The following is an 18572-nucleotide window of genomic DNA, read 5'->3' on the forward strand; positions in this document are numbered from 1 at the left end:
GAGAATCACTTGAACTCAGGAGGCAGAGGTTGCAGTTGAGCCAAGATTGCACCACTGCACTCCAGCCTGGGCAACACAGATTCTCTCTCAAAAAAAAAAAAAAAAATCTGTACACCAAACCGCTGTATCATGCAATTTACCCATGTAACAAACCTGTATATGTACCTTCTGAACCTAAAATAAAGGTTAGGAAGAAAAAAACAGATATATATATATATATCAATCACAAATATGCACAAATATTATGGATCAATAAACAATAAATAGATTGTTTTCAAAATAAAGGTGTCATTTATGTGGTTCACCCTGTCAGACTTCAAGACTTGGGCAATTTAGATTAATATGGTTCAGAATACAGGTATGTTCTGCGGCCTAATAAATTAAGCCAAAGTGACACCACAGAGGCTGTATCACTAGCTCAAAGCTCTCCTTGACCACCATGTTCCAATATTCCCTCGCCTGCCCTCTGTGCCTCCTACCCACCTGATAATAAGCACCAGCAGCATTGGCATCGCCATACGTGGAAAACTGATTGTAGCTGTAGTCATCCCCAGGCTTAGGCATCCAAGGGGCCCCACTTGAGCCTGCTGCCATCTTGAATTCAAGGGGGGCATTGGCTGCATCATCCTGGAAAGCCGGCTCTGGTTCCGTGCCTGGAGGCAGCTCTTCAGGGACAGTGGGGATGGGGTAAGGGTATGGCTCAACTCCAGGTGGCTCGGCCTTTTCAGGGAGGGAGAAAAAGTTTTCGGGGGCTACTTCCTCATCACTGTCGTCTTCCTCCTGCGTGATCTGCTTTGTCACCTGCAGGGCAGCACTCTTGGCAGCAGCCTTGATAGCAGAGGGCGACGGAGTGGTGGTTGTGGTGCCCACAACAGGGGCAAGAGAGGAAGTCTTGGTCTTAGAAGCCAGTCTGGAGGGCTTAGTATCAGGGGAGCCATCCGAGGGTTTGCGGGAGAAGGCATGGGGCAGGAGCAACCTGTTAGTCTCTTTCACAGTCAGGTTTTTAGGTTGGGGAAGCAAGGCAGACAAACCAGTCCCCTCGCCGGATCCCTGATGAGCCCAGGTTTGGGGTAGGAGGAAAGAAAGATGACAAGTGAGATTTTATGTACTAGCAACACCAAAAACAACAATTACAGATAAGTTCTCTAGCCTAAAGTCTTACCAGCCCTTGTTTCCTCCTTACTTCCATCCACTCAGACCACCCAATCTGGGCTTGACTCCTGCTACCTCAGACCTTTCTGCGGGCTGCTTCTCCCAAGGTGAGGTATCATTCTTCTTCTCTTCCATCCCAACCCAGCTCCACTGCCCTCTTCCACAGAGCGAGCCTTCCTCAACTCTGTGTCTTCAACAAATATGATGCTCTTAACCTCACATCATCCTTCCTCCCAAAAAGCCCAGGTCTCTCCAGCTCATCACTCAATCTCTCTCCATGTCCTGAAGGGACCTCTTAACACAAGAGCCCTCGCCTTCCTTCGGAACACTACCCAAAATCAGGAACCAGGTTCTGTCCAAAAGAGACATTCATACTGCTGCCAGAAGTTCCCTCCCGGCCAGACGCAGTGGCTCACGCCTGTCATCCCAGCACTCTGGAAGGCTAAGGTGGGCAGATCACGAGGTCAGGAGCTCCAGACCAGCCTGGCCAACATACTGAAGGCCCGCCTCTACTAAAAATACAAAAATTAGCCGGGCGTGGTGGCGGGTGCCTATAATCCCAGCTGGGCCCTGTAATCCCAGCTACTTGGGAGGCTGAGGCAGGAGAATTGCATTGAACCCAGGAGGCGGAGGTTGCAGTGAGCCAATATCATACCACTGTACTCCAGCCTGGGTGACAGAGTGAGACTCCGTCTCAAAAAATAAAATAAATAAATAAATAATAGTCCCTTTGCCTAATCAAGGGAGAAAGTTAACCCTGAGCGAGACCCCTCGGCAGTGCTAATGGTGCCTAGGAAAGACTGGAGGCCCAGCACGCTCAACAAGGAAGCAGTGAGTCCAGAGACTGCAAGGTGCCTCACACAGCTTTTTCCAACCCTTTAAATTGCTCTCCTTGTCACCATCCCCAGAGCACAGGAAACAGGATTTCCTTTCTCTTTTCTTTCCCCCCTTAGATAGGAACCTGAAGCCTCAGTGTGGATGGAGCAGCTCCCTCAGGACTTAAGTGCTAAAGGTATTTTTTTTTTTTTTTTTTTTTTTAGTCGGAGTCTTGCTCTGTCACCCAGGCTGGTGTGCAGTGACATGATCTCGGCTTACTGCAACCTCCACCTTCCAGGTTCAAGCAATTCTCTGCCTCAGCCTCCCGAGTAGCTGGGATTACAGGGGCCCACCACCATGCATGCCTGGCTAATTTTTGTATTTTTAGTAGAGACGGGGTTTTACCATCTTGGCCAAGCTGGTCTTGAACACCTGACCTGTGATCCATCCCCTCGGCCTTCCAAAGTGCTGGGATTACAGGCATGAGCCACAGCGCCTGGCCTAAGGGTATTTTTTAGTTACGACCATAGAATCCTACATTAGCTGACTGAAAGGGTTTTTGTAAGATCATCTTCAGTTCTTTTCAGACTTACTCAGCTTGCAAATTTCCCTAATCTAAGACATTACTGCTTTTTACAAAAATATGTAATTTTAGCATGTTTAGTGCCATCATACATACAGAGGTAGTTTTGTCAGCCAGAAATGAGTATATATATATGCTGCATTTTTTTAATCTGAAGAAAGTCCCCTACCCTACCCAAGGAAGGCCCTATAGATGTGGCATATTAGCTTGTTAATGCCAGAGTCAAGCATTTAACTTTTGATCTGTAAGCTAATTGGCCCAGCCCATTCAGAGTTCCTATTACCCAAAATAATCTCTGATTCTGCTTTCTCTACGCTAAAAGGCCAGCTTGGCCTAACTGTAGAGCTGAGGGAAATGACAATTGGAAAAACAGAATGGATACGGTCACTGTGTCACTGTCTTAGAGTACCTGCGTACTCCAGCCTTCTCAGCCAAGAAATGCCCAGAGTGAATAAGACATTTGAGTCAAGCCACACACAACTGCTCATCTGGAGAGTGGGCTCTTCTTGCTGTGTGTGTGTTCACAAATTTGGGTTAGTCCAGCCTGGCGGCGCCCAGGGGCTCCAGTTCATAGAAACCAGACTGAGGTATGGGGCGGAGCACACCCTCAGGCTACCTTTGAAGTGTCTGACTTATCAGATATCTGGGGTCATGGCTACAACACTTTGCAATCCTAGGTCCCCACTCTGCCTTAAGAGCTCACAATTCTGCCGGGCGCGGTGGCTCAAGCCTGTAATCCCAGCACTTTGGGAGGCCGAGACGGGAGGATCACGAGGTCAGGAGATTGAGACCATCCTGGCTAACCCGGTGAAACCCCGTCTCTACTAAAAAATACAAAAAAAACTTAGCCGGGCGAGGTGGCGGGCGCCTGTAGTCCCAGCTACTCGTGAGGCTGAGGCAGGAGAATGGCGTGGACCCGGGAGGCGGAGCTTGAAGTGAGCTGAGATCCGGCCACTGCACTCCAGCCTGGGCGACAGAGCGAGACTCCGTCTCAAAAAAAAAAAAAAAAAAAGAGCTCACAATTCCTGTCTACTCATTTCTTCCTACCACCTGGAAGACTGTTCTTTACAGTCTTTAGTCTTACAGTGGGGGCGCCTTCTGAGCCAGTCCACCTCCTCCAGGAAGCTATCCTGGTAACAGGACTGCCTTTGCTCAGTCTCAGCATGCTAGCGTCGTCCATGACTCCTTTTTCATCCACTATAAATGCAAACACCAGCCTCGCCAGTTATCTTTCTAACTTCCACACAACTACGTCCTTCTAAGACCGCTCAGAGGTGGAAGCAACATTTAACCGAGTCAGGAGAAGGGGCAGCTTCGTACTATATACTTGAATCACAAGACAGCCACTATTTTATTTATTTTATTTTATTTTATTATTTATTTACTTATTTATTTTTTTATTTTTGACAGAGTCTTGCTCTGTTGCCCAGGCTGAAGTGCAGTGGCACAATCTCAGCTCACTGCAACTTCCATCTCCCGGGTTCAAGCGATTCTCCTGCCTCAACCTCCCAAGTAGCTGGGACAACAAGCACCCGCCACCACACCTGGCTAATTTTTGTATTTTTAGTATAGACCATGTTGGTCAGGCTGGTCTCAAACTCCTGACCTCAGGTGATCTGCCTGCCTGGACCTCCCAGTGTTGGGATTACAGGTATGAGCCACCGTGCCAGGCAAGACAGCCACTTTATACGATCAACATCAGGTTAGAATATATAAATCACCAAGTGTGGAAGGAATGGGAAGAAACTCCTGGGGGCCAGGATAATGGTACTGAGATGAGGGGAAACAGAAGCAAACAGCAGGGAAATCATCTACTAGCACTGTCTTGTTGAGGACTTCTGGTTTCAATTACAAGGAGCTAAGTGCAGCAGTTAAGAGCCTGGACTCAATACTGGTCAGGCGCGGTGGCTCACGCCTGTAATCCCAACGCTTTGGGGAGGCCGAGGTGGGCAGATCACCTGAGGTCGGGAGTTTGAGACCAGCCTGACCAACATGGAGAAACCCCGGCTCTACTAAAAATGCAAAATTAGCCAGGTGTGGTGGCGCATGCCTGTAAACCCAGCTACTCAGGAGGCTGAGGCAGGAGAATCACTTGAACTGGGAGGAGGAGGATATGGTGAGCCGAGATCACGCCATTGCACTCCAGCCTGGGCAACAAGAGAGAAACTCAGTCTCAAAAAAAAAAAAAAAAATTGTCAGATTGCCTGAGTCTGAATCCCAGCTCTGCCCATACTAGTTGTCTGATCTTAGGCAAATTCCTCGTTTCCTCATATGTAAAACACGGATGATAATACTATGACTTAGGCACTATCATGAGGATGAAATCAATTAAATGCTAGTAAAGCACTTAGAACAGTGCCTAGTACACAGTAAGTGCTATTTAAATGCTTATTTTCTAGGTTAAAAATAAGATAGGGAGAAGACAGACAATTTTAACATCATTTTGACTAATCCACTTATTCTACCCTCCCTAAATAATCCTTTTACACTATATGTAATGAACTGAATTGAGTTACAATTCATCTCCCTACCACTGCCTGTCTTCCAGGAAAGGTAATACCAGCATGTTAAAGCCAGGAACAGAGTGGACAGGGTATAGATGCACAAGGTCTGAAGTTATAAAGAAAAACAAAGCCAAACCTAAATAGTCCTCAAATATCTGTGTTTGCTCTAAACCTAAGTTGAAAACTGCTGGGTACTGTAAGTTCTGTCTTTGAGAAAATAATACACGAAGAGAAAAAAAAATGGTTTATGTCACAATGCTTACCTGAAGGATAGTTTTCTTCTTTGTGGGTTCATCTTCCTCAGAATCTGACTAAGAGAAAAAGAAATGAAGTAAGGCCTCACTGTTTCAGGACAGTAAAGGAAACACATTAAATAAAGCACATAGGAAGGGTTGGACAACAGAGGCCATCTTGTCTGCGCCCCACCTCTGTCAGAGGTACACTCACCCCAGGCCCAGTCAAACAACACAGCTCCCTTCCTGATCTCAAACAGCTTCAGCGAAATCGGGGTACGCCTTGGCCTCCCTTGATTACTCAATTCCCCTGCCCTCGCAGACCTGTTGCACAGCCTTTTTGGCATCAATTTCTTTCCTGTTAAATTAAGACTATCTCCTCCCATTTGGTCCTTGGTGGAAAGGAAAAGCTATATCCATTCTTCTTCCTATAATTCTGTCCACTAGAAGATGAATGGGAATTGGCCTACAATTTCACCCAATCTCAGCTTCACTTTTAAAACCACTTATATAGACTACATAACCACAAAGCTGGGGAACTCCAGTGGGATTGAGTGGTGTGTTAACTACTCCTCTATGAGGCATTAAAGGTCAAAGCCATTGGAGAAATCCATTCCCTCTCCAAGTATGATCTATTGTCTGACACAGTTGTTCATGCCCAGGAAGAAAGCAGGCAAATGATGATCGTAAGGATCTGGGGCAAGACAGAAGGTCATCTGTGTTACCCTTCTGACTCATCAGGATTGTTTCTAAGACAAGCTCTCATGCTGAAAAATAGCTAAACTTTTAGCTCAATCTCAGTTCCTTGGCATCTTCAAGTCAAGGAGAACCCCAAGGCATACGAATAGCAAGCTTTAACCTTTTTATTTTAAAAAATTATTCCCCCAGCCATGAAACTTAAAGCTTTCCATTTGTTCCCAGGGCCTTGGTTTGGATATCTGTAAATAAAAAAGTGATTAGGCAAGAATTTCAGATCCCATTCATCTCCAAGATTCTGTGAGAACTCAAATCCTCTGCTGTTCTATACTCGCTCTCATATCTCACAAGTTCCTTTTTGAATTTACCTGTTCCAAGGATCTTTCAATCATAATTACCTATTATATTCAAGACACTGTGCTAAGTACTGTACACAGCATTTCCTAACCAGTGTCCCAGGCAGGGTTTGGCCAGCTAGAGTCCTAGACCACTAGTCTCAGTCTGGACCATTTCCCTCAGTGTGCTTCAAAGATTCCCTGTGTGTGCCATGATATGAAAAAAGTACCTGCCCTCAAAGAATTTACAATCCAGTAAGAATAATAGGTACCCAAATCACTGTAATAAAAGGCAGTACAAGGCCGGGCACAGTGGCTCACACCTGTAACTCAGCACCTTGAGAGGCCAAGACAGGTGGATCACCTGAGGTCAGAAGTTTGAGACCACCCTGGCCAACATGGTGAAACCCTGTCTCTACTAAAAATACAAAAATTAGCTGGGCAAAAATTAGGTGGTGGGCGCCTGTAATCCCAGCTACTCGGGAGGCTGAGGCAGGAGAAATGCTTGAACCAGGGAAGCAGAGGTTACAATGAGCCAAGATCTTGCAATCCAGTCTGGGTGACAGAGCAAGACTGCCTCAAAAAACAAAATAAAATAAAAATAAAGGGCAGTATAAGATAAGAGCACGAAGTATGGTTCAAACATCCCCTCAATTAGTACTACCATTAAGGAAAACTGTATGGAGGTGCCTTAAGAAAACTAAGAATATAAATTTAGTCAGGCGTGGTGGTACACTCCTGTAGTCCCAGCTACTCAGGAGGCTGAGGTGGGTCACCTGAGCCTAGGAGGTCAAGGCTGCAGCGAGCCGTGATCATGTCACTGCATTCTACCCTGGGCGACAGAGTGAGAACTTGTCTCAAATACTACATAAAAATAATAAAAATTTTAAAAAATTAACAATAGAATTTACCATATGACAGTGTGGCACGGTGGCTCGCGCCTGTAATCCCAGCACTTTGGGAGGCCAAGGCGGGAGGATTGCTTGAGCCCAGGAGTTTGAGACCAGCCCAAACAACACAGTGAAACCCCGTCTCTACTAAAAATACAAAAGATTAGCTGGGTGTGGTGGCACATGCCTGTAATCCCAGCTACTCGGGAGGCTGAGGCAGGAGAATCGCTTGAACCCGGGAGGCGGAGGTTGCAGTGAGCCGAGATCATGCCACTGTACTCCAGCCCAGGCGACAGAGTGAAACTCTGTCTCAAAAATATAAATAAATAAAAATGCAAAAGTTAGCCAGGCGTGGTGACACGTGCTTCTCAGGAGGCTGAGGTACAAGAATTGCTTGAACCCAGGAGGCGGAGGTTGCAGTGCGCTGAGATTGTGCCACTGGACTCCAGCCTGGGTGACAGAGCAGACTGTCTCAAAAAACAAAAAAAGAAAAAAAAATTAGATCAGGCATGGTGGCTCACACCTGTAATCCTAGCACTTTGGGAGGCCAAAATGGGAGAATCACTTGAGGCCAGGAGTTTAAGACCAGCCTGGTCAACACAATGAGACCCCCACCTCTAATTTTTTTTTTTTTTTAAGATGAAATAGAAAATAAAAGAAGGACCTCACTCAGAAATTTTTTACAAAATAAAAATAAATAAAAATTTAAAATAGGCCCAGTCCAGTGGCTTACACCTGTAATCCCAGCACTTTGGGAGGCCAATGAAGGCAGATCACTTGAGGTCAGGAGTTTGAGACCAGCCTGGCCAATATGGTGAAACCTCAGCTCTACAAAAAATACAAAAATTAGCTGGGCATGATGGCGGGCGCCTTTGCCTGTAGTCCCAGTTACTCGGGTGACTGAGGCAGGAGAATTGCTTGAACCCAGGAAGCGAAGGTTACAGTGAGCACCAAGCTTGCGCCACTGCACTCCACCCTGGGTGACAGAGCAAGACTTGGTCTCAATAATAATAATAATAATACAAATTTTTAAATTTTTAAAATTAAAAATTAGCTGGGCATGGTGATGCACACCTGTGGTCCTAGCTACTAGGGAGGCTGAGGTGAGAGGATCGCTTGAGCCTGGGAAGTGGAAGTTATAGTGAGCCAAAATTACAATGGTAAAAGAATGTACTTCATAGAAGCAGAGCACAATGGTGGTTACCACTGAGGAGATGACGGTCAAAGGGTACAAAATCTCAGACAGGAAGAAGAAGTCTGAGAGTATTTTTGAGATCTATTGCACAGTATGGTGAATATAGCTAATAATAGTGTATTATACATTTCAAAACTGCTGAGAGTGAATTTCGAATGTTCTCACCACAAAAAAAAAATAATAATAATAAGCATTTGAAGTGACAGCTATATTAGTTTAATTATTCTACAGTATTCATAATTCTTAACATCATCGTGTATCCTATAGGTACAATGATAAATTGTCAACTTACAATAAAAATGTTGCATCCCCTTAAAGAATCTCCTGTTTGTATTTGTGCTTCCTTTCACGTAAGTCCTTCCCCTTGTCACTCCCACCCCTCCCATATCACTGCCACCTCTCATTCTGTTACCAATCTGCGTTCTGTACTTCCTGACTCAAAACTCCTGAGCAGTCTCTCTGATGAATCTCACCTTGCTCCTTTTCACTAGGTGTCCCTACATCACTCATTTGTTTAGGGTGGCATCATATTAATTCGGGTTCATTTGTGCCTGCTCTGTAAACATTACATTTTTCACATATATTCTTGCCTTCACTCTGACGGCAAAGGGTATTTCTTTTATTTTCTTTAGACAGAGTTTTGCTCTTGTTGCCCAGGCTGGAGTGCAATGGCGTGATCTCGGCTCACTGCAACCTCTGCCTCCCAGGTTCAAGCGATTCTCCTGCCTCGGCCTCCCTAGTAGCTGGGATTACAGGCGTGTGCCACCACGCCCAGCTAATTTTGTATTTTTAGTAGAGACAGGGTTTCTCCATATTGGTCAGGCTGGTCTCGAACTCATGACCTCAGGTGATCCCCCTCCTCGGCCTCCCAAAGTGCTGGGATTACAGGCGTGAGCCACGGGGCCCGGCCCAGCAAAGGGTATTTCTTATAGTTGAATGCTTCCTCCCAGTAGTCAGTACACAATGAGTTTAATTACTAACTGCTATCAAATATATATATATATATTTTAAACCCATAAGGGAAATCCATCTTGGTATCTAAATGTGGGGGATAAAGGAAAGGGTGGCAAAGGAAAGCACAACCATCTACCAAGTGCTTCCTATGTATCAGGCAATTTACTCATTTTTCATTCAATCCTTATAACATTTCAAAGTAGGCATTATTATCATCTCAACCTTATGGTAAAGAAAGTAAGGCTCAGAGAGATAAAATAGGATGGGGCAGAACCAGGATCAGAACCAGTTCTGGTGCCCGTGCTTTTGCGGGAACACCACACTGAGCTGTCTGCTGCCAGGTCTGAAATTCACACTCACTAGATCCCACACGACACAGCTGGGAGAGCATGAGGCACAAAATCAGAAGCACTGGTTTGAGTCTCAGCTCTGCCCCTTACTGGCTGAGGGATCCTGCTATTTAACTTCCCCAAGCCTAAGGTGCAAATAATACTTACCCATGTCACAACCACAGGAGCTACTGTCAGTGAAAATGATACAAACTAAAATTCTAAACAAAGTTCAAAAAGTATTATTTTCTCTGATTTGCCAAGATATCAAACTCACCCAAGAAAAGACTTAAGCACCTAGCACCTAAGCATTTTCCACCTTTTCTCTCTGTTCTAAACTAACTCTCACTGCCCCTTATAGACTCCTGACCATCTCTCTTGTCTTTTGACCATAAAGACTTATCTCCTTTCTGGCAGACCACACAGAACCACCTCACTATGGGGTATACAAGGTTTTCATGGAGTCCCCAAATACGTTTTAACTTTGACATCCTTAGGCAACAGGTCCAATGGCAACAATCTGAAATAAACAAATTTCATCCAAATTTAAGATGATTACATTTATAAAACTATACAAGCATATTCTTATTTTTCAGATCCTTTGAAAAACAAAAAGTGGCTACTCTGAGACTGTAGCAGGCAAAATGCCCCACAGCTAATAGAATTGAAGGCCAGATCCACGGTGGAAAGAAAATTCAATTTCTCTGTAAATGTCACAGATCGTTTCCATTATACTGACAACCTGAGTTTATAGTTTAAAAGCACACACAAAAAAAACCTGTACAAAGACTTCGCAACAGTCTATTTCTAGATTTAGAGGATTGCTATGGCTACTCACAATCACTCTTCTCTTTGAACACCTTTTTCCCTTAAGACATGGTCTTGCTCTGCTGTGCCCAGGCTGGAGTAGAGTGGCACAATTACAGCTCACTGTAACCTCAAACTCCTGGTCTCAAGCAATCTTCCTGCCTCAGCCTCCCAAGTAGCTGGGACTACAGACACTTGCCCACCATGCTCAGCTATTTTATTTTTTTAATTTTTTTGTAGAGATAAAAGGCGGGGTCTCACTCTGTTGCCCAGGCTAGTCTCAAACTCCTGTCCTCAAGCAATTTACCTGCCTTGGCCTCCCAAAGTGTTGGGATTGCAGGCATGAACCACTGCACCCAGCCCAAACATCTTATATAAAACTTCTACTGACCCCTATTATAAATAATCTCATGACACACCATAAACGACAGACTCCCTGAAACAGAACACTAAAATAACAACTTCAAAAATGAGGCAAAGCGAGGATGGCCAGGAAGCACTTGGTAGATGGTTGTGCTTTCCTTTGCCACCCTTTCCTTTATCCCCCACATTTAGATACCAATAACGCCCCTATAATCCCAGCATTTGGAGAGGCCCAGATGGGAGGATTGCTTGAGCCCAGGAATTTGAGACAAGTCTGGGCACTGTAGACAGACCTCATCTCTACCAAAAAATTTTAAAAATTAGCCGTGCATGGTGGCTCATGCCTGTAATCCCAGCACTTTGGGAGGCCGAGGTGGGCAGATCACAAGGTCAGGAGTTCGAGACCAGCCTGGCCAATATGTTGAAACCCCATCTCTACTAAAAATACAAAAATTAGCCGGGGATGGTGGCGGGTGCCTGTAGTCCCAGCTACTCAGGAGGCTGAGGCAGGAGAATCGCTTGAACCCGGGAAGTGGAGGTTGCAGTGAGCCAAGATCATGCCACTGCATTCCAGCCTGGGTGACAGATGGAACTATGTCTCAAAAAAAAAAAAAAAAAAAAAAAAATTTAAATCAGCCATGGGCCTATACTCCCAGCTACTCAGAAGGCTGAGGTGGGAGGACTGCTTGAGCCAAGGAGGTCAAGGCTGAAGTAAGCTAAGATTGTGCCACTACACTCCAGGCTGGGCAACAGAGCAGGACCCTGTCTCAAAAAAAAAAAAAAAAAAGGAAAGAAAAATGAGGCAGGAGGATCACTTGAGCCCCAGGGGTTTGAGGCCAGCCCGGAGAACATCATAAGACCCCCATCTCCACAAACAAAAAAATTTTTTTCTTTTTTTTTTTTTGTGAGACAGAGTCTCGCTCTGTGGCCCAGGCTGGAGTGCAGTGGCGCGATCTCAGCTCACTGCAAGCTCCGCCTCCTGGGTTCACACCATTCTCCTGTCTCAGCCTCCCAAGTAGCTGGGACTACAGGCATCCACCACCACGCCCGGCTAATTTTTTGTATTTTTAGTAGAGACGGGGTTTCACCGTGTTAGCCAGGATGGTCTCGATCTCCTGACTTTGTGATCCACCCGCCTCAGCCTCCCAAAGTGCTGGGATTACAGGTGTGAGCCACCGCACCTGGCTTTTTTTTTTTTTTTGAGATGGAGTTTCACTCTGTCACCCAGGCTAGAGTGCAGTGGCGCGATCTTGGCTCACTGCAACCTCTGTCTCCCCGGTTCAAGCAATTCTGTGCCTCAACTTCCCGAGTAGCGGGGATTACAGGCATGCGCCACCACGCCCAGCTAATTTTTATATTTTTAGTAGAAACAGTGTTTCACCATCTTTGCCAAGCTAGTCTTGAACTCTTGACCTCGTGATCCACCCGCCTCGGCCTCCCAAAGTGCGGGGTTTACAGGCATGAGCCACCATGCCCCGCAAAAAAGTTTTTTAAAAACATAGCCAGGTACAGTAGCACATTACCGTGGTCCCAGCTACTGGGGAGACTGAGGCAGGAGGGTTGCTTGAGCCCAGGAGGTAGAGGCTGCAGTGAGCCATAATCAAGCCACTACATTCCAGCCTGGGCAACAGACTGAGACCCTGTCTCATTTAAAAAAAAAAAAAAAAAAAGGCTGGGCGCGGTGGCTCAAGCCTGTAATCCCAGCACTTTGGGAGGCCGAGACTGGCGGATCACGAGGTCAGGAGTTCGAGACCATCCTGGCTAATACGGTGAAACCCCGTCTCTACTAAAAAATACAAAAAACTAGCCGGGCGAGGTGGCGGGCCCCTGTAGTCCCAGCTACTTGGGAGGCTGAGGCAGGAGAATGGCGTGAACCCGGGAGGCGGAGCTTGCAGTGAGCTGAGATGCGGCCACTGCACTCCAGCCTGGGCCACAGAGCGAGACGCCGTCTCAAAAAAAAAAAAAAAAACAGTAACTCTTTATCCTCACCTCCCCCCAGCCCCTGGTAACTGTTATTCCACTTTCTGTCTCTATGAACTTGACTTTTCTAGGTACCTCATATAAGTGGAACTATACAATATTTGTCCTTTTGTGACTGGCTTACTTTACTTAGCATAACGTCTTCAAGGTCCATCCATGTTGTAGCACATATCAGAATTTCATTCCTTTTTAAGGCTGAATAATATCCTAACGTGTGCACATACCACATTTTATCTACTGTTGATGAACACTTGGGTTGTTGCTACCTTTGGCTACTGGGAGTATTGCTGCTATGAACACTGGCGTACAAGTATCTGTTTGAATCTCCACTTTTGATTCTTATCACCTAGGAGTGAAATTGGTGGATCATCATTCTGTTTGTTTAACCTTTTGAGGGGGCCAGGCGCGGTGGCTCAAGCCTGTAATCCCAGCACTTTGGGAGGCCGAGACGGACGGATCACGAGGTCAGGAGATCGAGACCATCCTGGCTAACACGGTGAAACCCCGTCTCTACTAAAAAAATACAAAAACTAGCCGGGCAAGGTGGCGGGTGCCTGTAGTCCCAGCTACTGGGGAGGCTGAGGCAAGAGAATGGCGTAAACCCGGGAGGCGGAGCTTGCAGTGAGCTGAGATCTGGCCACTGCACTCCAGCCTGGGCGACAGAGCGAGACTCCGTCTCAAAAAAAAAAACAAAAAACACACCTTTTGAGGAACTGCCAACCTGTTTTCCTCAGGAGTATATTAAATGGAGGTTGTGGAGTCAACTTCTAGAGAGTGCTAAAGACCAGCAAATGGCCATCTGAGTGGGTCTGTGCCATTAGATCAAGGAAGAAGGGCAATGCTAGAAACACCGAAGCATCCAGGGCTGAGAGTGTGCTCGGCCACAACAGGCACACATTGGTTTTGAGAAACAAACTGTTGAGTTTGTTAATAAGAAAGTACTGTATTTCTTCTTGGCCTCACGAGAACCTGAGCCTCAATGGCCACCACTGTCCTCTCTGTTCCAGCTGCCAAGAGTGACAAGACGCACATACCCCGAGATTGCTGAGCAAGAACGGAAACAGACATTTTCCATTAAGCTAGGTCCTGTGGGATCTGCTAATCTATCAGAGTCTCATTCCCCATGGCAGCCTCTCTCTTATCTTCCCAGGCTCTGGCTCTGAGACACTCCCTCTCCAAAAAGCAATCACTAGCTGCCAGGACTAAAAGCCAAGGAGGAAATAACCCAAGAACAGACGCCCCCTAAGCCCCACACCTAGAGGCTCCAAACCCTAATCATTACTATTATCCCCATTTGCTAGATTCATCAACCTTTTTTACTCTTAAGTCTCAAGTACCTGCTGCTAGGATACCGTTTTCACTCCCATTTTTGCACTCCTCATTTGTATTGCTTTCTGCTTTCTGGCTGCCCCAGGCTCTTCCTTCTATGTTTTCAATAGACACCCCGATAAACACAACAAATCTCATCCAGGTTCAAATACAATCGCAGCTACCCACAGACTGTGTGTTTTCAGGCAAATCACCTCTGTTCTCTAAACTTCTGATTTCTTCTTTATAAGCTAAAGGTAAGTGTCAGACATTAAGCAGGTGTCCCACACATATAAGCACACTCTCCCTTCCCTTTAGTTAGGGCTAAAACTTAGCTAAATCCACTGCAGGCAATTCGTATTTGGTTACTAGAAGTGACAAAAATTAGTGAAATATGTCTCAGAGCTTCAAATTTTCTACTATCTGGGTAAACAATCTGAAAGTGGTGATAAATACTAATCCAGATAACCCTAAAATTTCTGTGTGCTTTGGAATACGCATTATATGATAGAAAACTCTTCCAGCAGACTTATTCTTCTGATTTTGGTTTTTCATACACTAGGGGAAGTCTGCCTCCCCTAAGCCTATGAAATCAACCAGTGTAGCTTGGTCACAGCAAGAAGGGAAAAAGATGGGATGATTATCCATTCTATGGATCATTCCTAATTCCTCACAAAAATCAAAAACTGACTGAATTTAATTTTGGAATACACCTGGAGGGAGAATTTGGTACTACCCTGACTACAGATGATTGGGTAATATGACCCAAATCAAATCAACCAAATTCTCACTCCAGGAAAACCAGAATTGAGACTACCATCGTAGTTCAATCTGGACTGATCTCTAAAAGGAAAGAAATAAAAACCAAGGTGTGGGTGGCCATCTTTCACCTACAACAAAGGTTAAGAAGCTAATCCGCAGAGAAATAATGAATCAAGGCCAGGAGCACTGGCTCACGCCTGTAACCCCAGCACTTTGGGAGGCCAAGGCAGGCAGATCAGTTGAGCCCAGGAGTTTGAGACCAGCCTTGGCAACATGGTGAAACTCCATCTCTACTAAAAATACAAAAATTAACCAGTCTCATAATCTGGTCTCAAAATAAATAAATAAATATATTAAACTTTAAAAATAAAATAAATTTTTTTTAAAAATGAATCAAATGTGCAAAGAATAGCTGTGTAGAGATCCCCAACAGATCTCAGGTTCCTGATGCAGGTTCCTTCTGAGGTACCACAGTATATTTATGATGCATTACCATTTAAGGCCAGGCATGGTGGCTCACATCTGTAATCCCAGCACTTCGAGAAGCCAAGGCAGAAGGGCTGCTTGAGCTCAAGAGTTCAAGCCAGCCTGGGCAACATAGTGAGACAACATCTCCATTTATTTAAATAAGAAAAGAAAAAAAAAAAAAACCATTTAAACTAGCTTGAGCTGGCTTCTAACACTTGCAGCAAATGAAATCTAATCCCCAATCTGCTCTGCCTTCGTATTCCCTCAATAAATAGCAACACCAACCCCCAGCTGCCTGAGACAAAATGCAGTGGGGGTCAACCTTGAATCCTCTCCTTAGTGTAACATCTAATCAATCCTCCAGTCTTACCACTTCCCCTTCCTAAATGTACCTCGATGCTCCAGTTCTCTCCACCCCCTAGTTCATCAACCAGGCCACCAGCCTCTCACATTCTGCCAGTCTTGCTCCCTCCAAGTTTCTCACCACTCTGTGATCAGAGATTTCTTGCCTTTAAGGGGTCTTCACTACCCCCAAATAAGGTAGAAAGACCCTAGCATGGCATCCAAGGCCCATTATCTGGCCTCAGCCTCTCTCTCTCTAGCCCCATTCTCTCAGCACTCCCCACCCTCTCAAATGCTCCAGCCACTGTGCTTAACTCACCTGAGGTTCCCTGAAAGCGTTCTCCCTCTTTGTCCTCCAAGCTTTTATACATTGTTTCCTCTGCTGTGCTGCTCCCACACTACCCTTTCATCAGCCTTATCTCTGCTTAGACATCTCCCCCTAGAGGGCTCCCCAACCTCCCAAGACTGGACTAATGCCCACTAGGTGTACTCCAATGGCACCAGCTTATCGCGGTCCTTCTCTGCCTTTATCTAAAATCTATTTCCTTCTGTTTTCTCCAGTAGATCATAAGCTCCTTTTGGGCTGGGGCTATCATGTTCACTACTGTACATTCTTAGCTCCAGGTACAAAGAAAGAGCTCAATATCAATTGAATGAAATAGCTGAGAGTTAATTACTTCTAATTACTTCTACTTCACCACCAAACTCTAAAGGGAAATTATTTACTTAAGGAAACCTAATTCATTCTTTCAACTGTGTACTAAGAGCCTACTAAGTGTTAAGACATAGAGCTCAGAACTGAAGGGGCTTAGAACTGGAGGGGCACAGCTCTTTTAAAGACAATGGTTGGCTGGCGCGGTGGCTCACGCCTGTAATCCCAGCACTTTGGGAGGCCAAGGTGGTCAGATCACCTGAGGTCAGGAGTTCAAGACCTGCCTGACCAACAAGGAGAAACCCCAGTCTCTACCAAAAATACAAAATTAGCTGGGCGTGGTGGCGCACGCCTGTAATCCCAGGTACTCTACTCGGGAGGCTGAGGCAGGAGAATCGCTTGAACCCTGGAGGTGGAGGTTGCGGTGAGCCGAGATTGTGCCATTGCACTCCAGCCTGGGCAATGAGCGAAACTACATCTCAAAAGATAAATAAAGACAAAGGTTACCCTCACCTGACCATCTTGAACATTCTTAGGCTACCTTTCTGCAGGAATTACGTGTTCCAAGAACAAAAAGACCAACTTGAACAGAACAAAAATGGGAAACTCAACCAGCACGGGCTAGGACTTTAATTAGCCATGTCACTGTTCACTTCAGAAATTTAGTGAATGCTTACAAAGGAGGGAGTGTTAGGAGTCTTCAGAGTTTTCTGCCACCTCAGCCAACCTAAATGGCAGATTCTACATCCTCTCCCAACTTTCTATAACGCTGCCTTCACAGCGCTAGAAATGAGCCTTTCCATGTCCGTGTAGACTGTTTTTATTTGTCTCATTCAGGGATCCTTCCATGTTCCAGGTTAAATCAAAGCCAAGGTAAGTTTCCATGGAGCAATAAAAGGCTTTTTTTTGGATCCTAGACTTAGGATGACAGACTCTCAGGTGTGCAAGAAGCGGGAAATAAAATGGAAGAAAGTGACCAGGCGCGGTGGCTCACACCTGTAATCCCAGCACTTTAGGAGGCCAAGGCGGGTGGATCACGAGGTTGGGAGATCGAGACCATCCTGGCTAACACAGTGAAACCCCGTCTCTAATAAAAATAGAAAAAAATTAGCCGGGTGTGGCCGCAGGCGCTTGTAGTCCCAGCTACTGGGGAGGCTGAGGCAGGAGAATGGAGTGAACCCGGGAGGCGGAGCTTGCAGTGAGCCGAGATGGCGCCACTGCACTCCAGCCTGGGCGACAGAAGGAGACTCTGTCTCAAAAAAAAAAAAAAAGGAAGAAAGTTTCCAACAAGATAGGGAGGGAAACTCTGCAACCTCCTTCCATGAAGAATCCATGTTGGAGTTCTTTCACTCATAAAACATCCATGGGAGTATTCAGTATGTGCCAGGCACTGTTGTAAGTACTAGGATTATAGCAGTGAACTTTTTTTGTTAATCCCTGTCTTCATGGAGTTTATATACTAGTGGGAGGATAGATAATGTTAAGTGCAATGGAGAAAAATAAAACAAAGAGCAATGGGGAGAAGGAGGTTATAGGAGGCTGCAATTTAAATAACAGGCTAGGGAAGTCCTCACAGAAAACAGGCCTTTTAGGCCAAGTGAGGTGAGGGAGAGAACATTAGGATATCTGAGGGAAGAAATTTAAGGAACAGCAGGTTCAAAGAATGAAAATGGCTCCTAGGCAGAGCTGGGAGTCTGAAGAAAAGCAAAGGCAATAAATTTCTCTCTGGTAAGTAATTCTAAGCAGTTCCTGCTCCCAGGCTTAATCTCTCCTTTATCTCCAAAGCCCTCACTCCAGAAGAAGCCTTGTATTTTTCCATTGTCACATACAGAAACAGGTAAGACTCGCTGCCTCTTCTAGAAACAGTACCCAAGCATCCTAATTCACCTAGCTTTGACCATGGCTAAATGGTGAAAATGAGGCACAGATCTGAGGTTCAGAGAGACTGAACCTTAATCTTCACTCTGCCCTTTGCCAGGTAAAATCGTGCATGCTGGACACCTGTTTCTCATATGTAAAACAATAGTATGTTACCTCCCAGAGCTTTGTAATAATTGAAAGAAAGGACCAATGAACGGCAAACGATCTGCACTCAACAAACATTCGATTTCTCCTCTAACTCCCCTCAAAAATAGAATCCAAGATTACTATCATTCTCCTCCAGGCCTGATGTTTTTGAGTTCAGAGGCAAGGAAAAGATTTG

General features: G+C 45.4%; 1 protein-coding gene across 4 annotated transcripts in view; it reads right to left on the minus strand.

Annotated features, from left to right (window-relative positions):
* Window positions 1–18572, minus strand: part of PRCC (proline rich mitotic checkpoint control factor) — a 32028-nt gene that overhangs the window by 12298 nt on the left and 1158 nt on the right. For all 4 annotated transcript variants that reach the window (XR_013415101.1, XR_013415102.1, XM_028846048.2 and 1 more), the window contains 2 exon segments: window positions 5319–5366; window positions 484–1050 (listed from right to left, as the gene is read on the minus strand). Coding sequence is in view for 2 of the 4 variants with exons in the window: in XM_028846048.2 (XP_028701881.1) it covers window positions 484–1050; window positions 5319–5366 (615 nt within the window). In the remaining 2 variants the exon portion in view is untranslated.

The sequence above is a fragment of the Macaca mulatta genome, chromosome 1 (assembly GCF_049350105.2).
Source record: "Macaca mulatta isolate MMU2019108-1 chromosome 1, T2T-MMU8v2.0, whole genome shotgun sequence".
Classification (NCBI taxonomy): Eukaryota; Metazoa; Chordata; class Mammalia; order Primates; family Cercopithecidae; genus Macaca; species Macaca mulatta.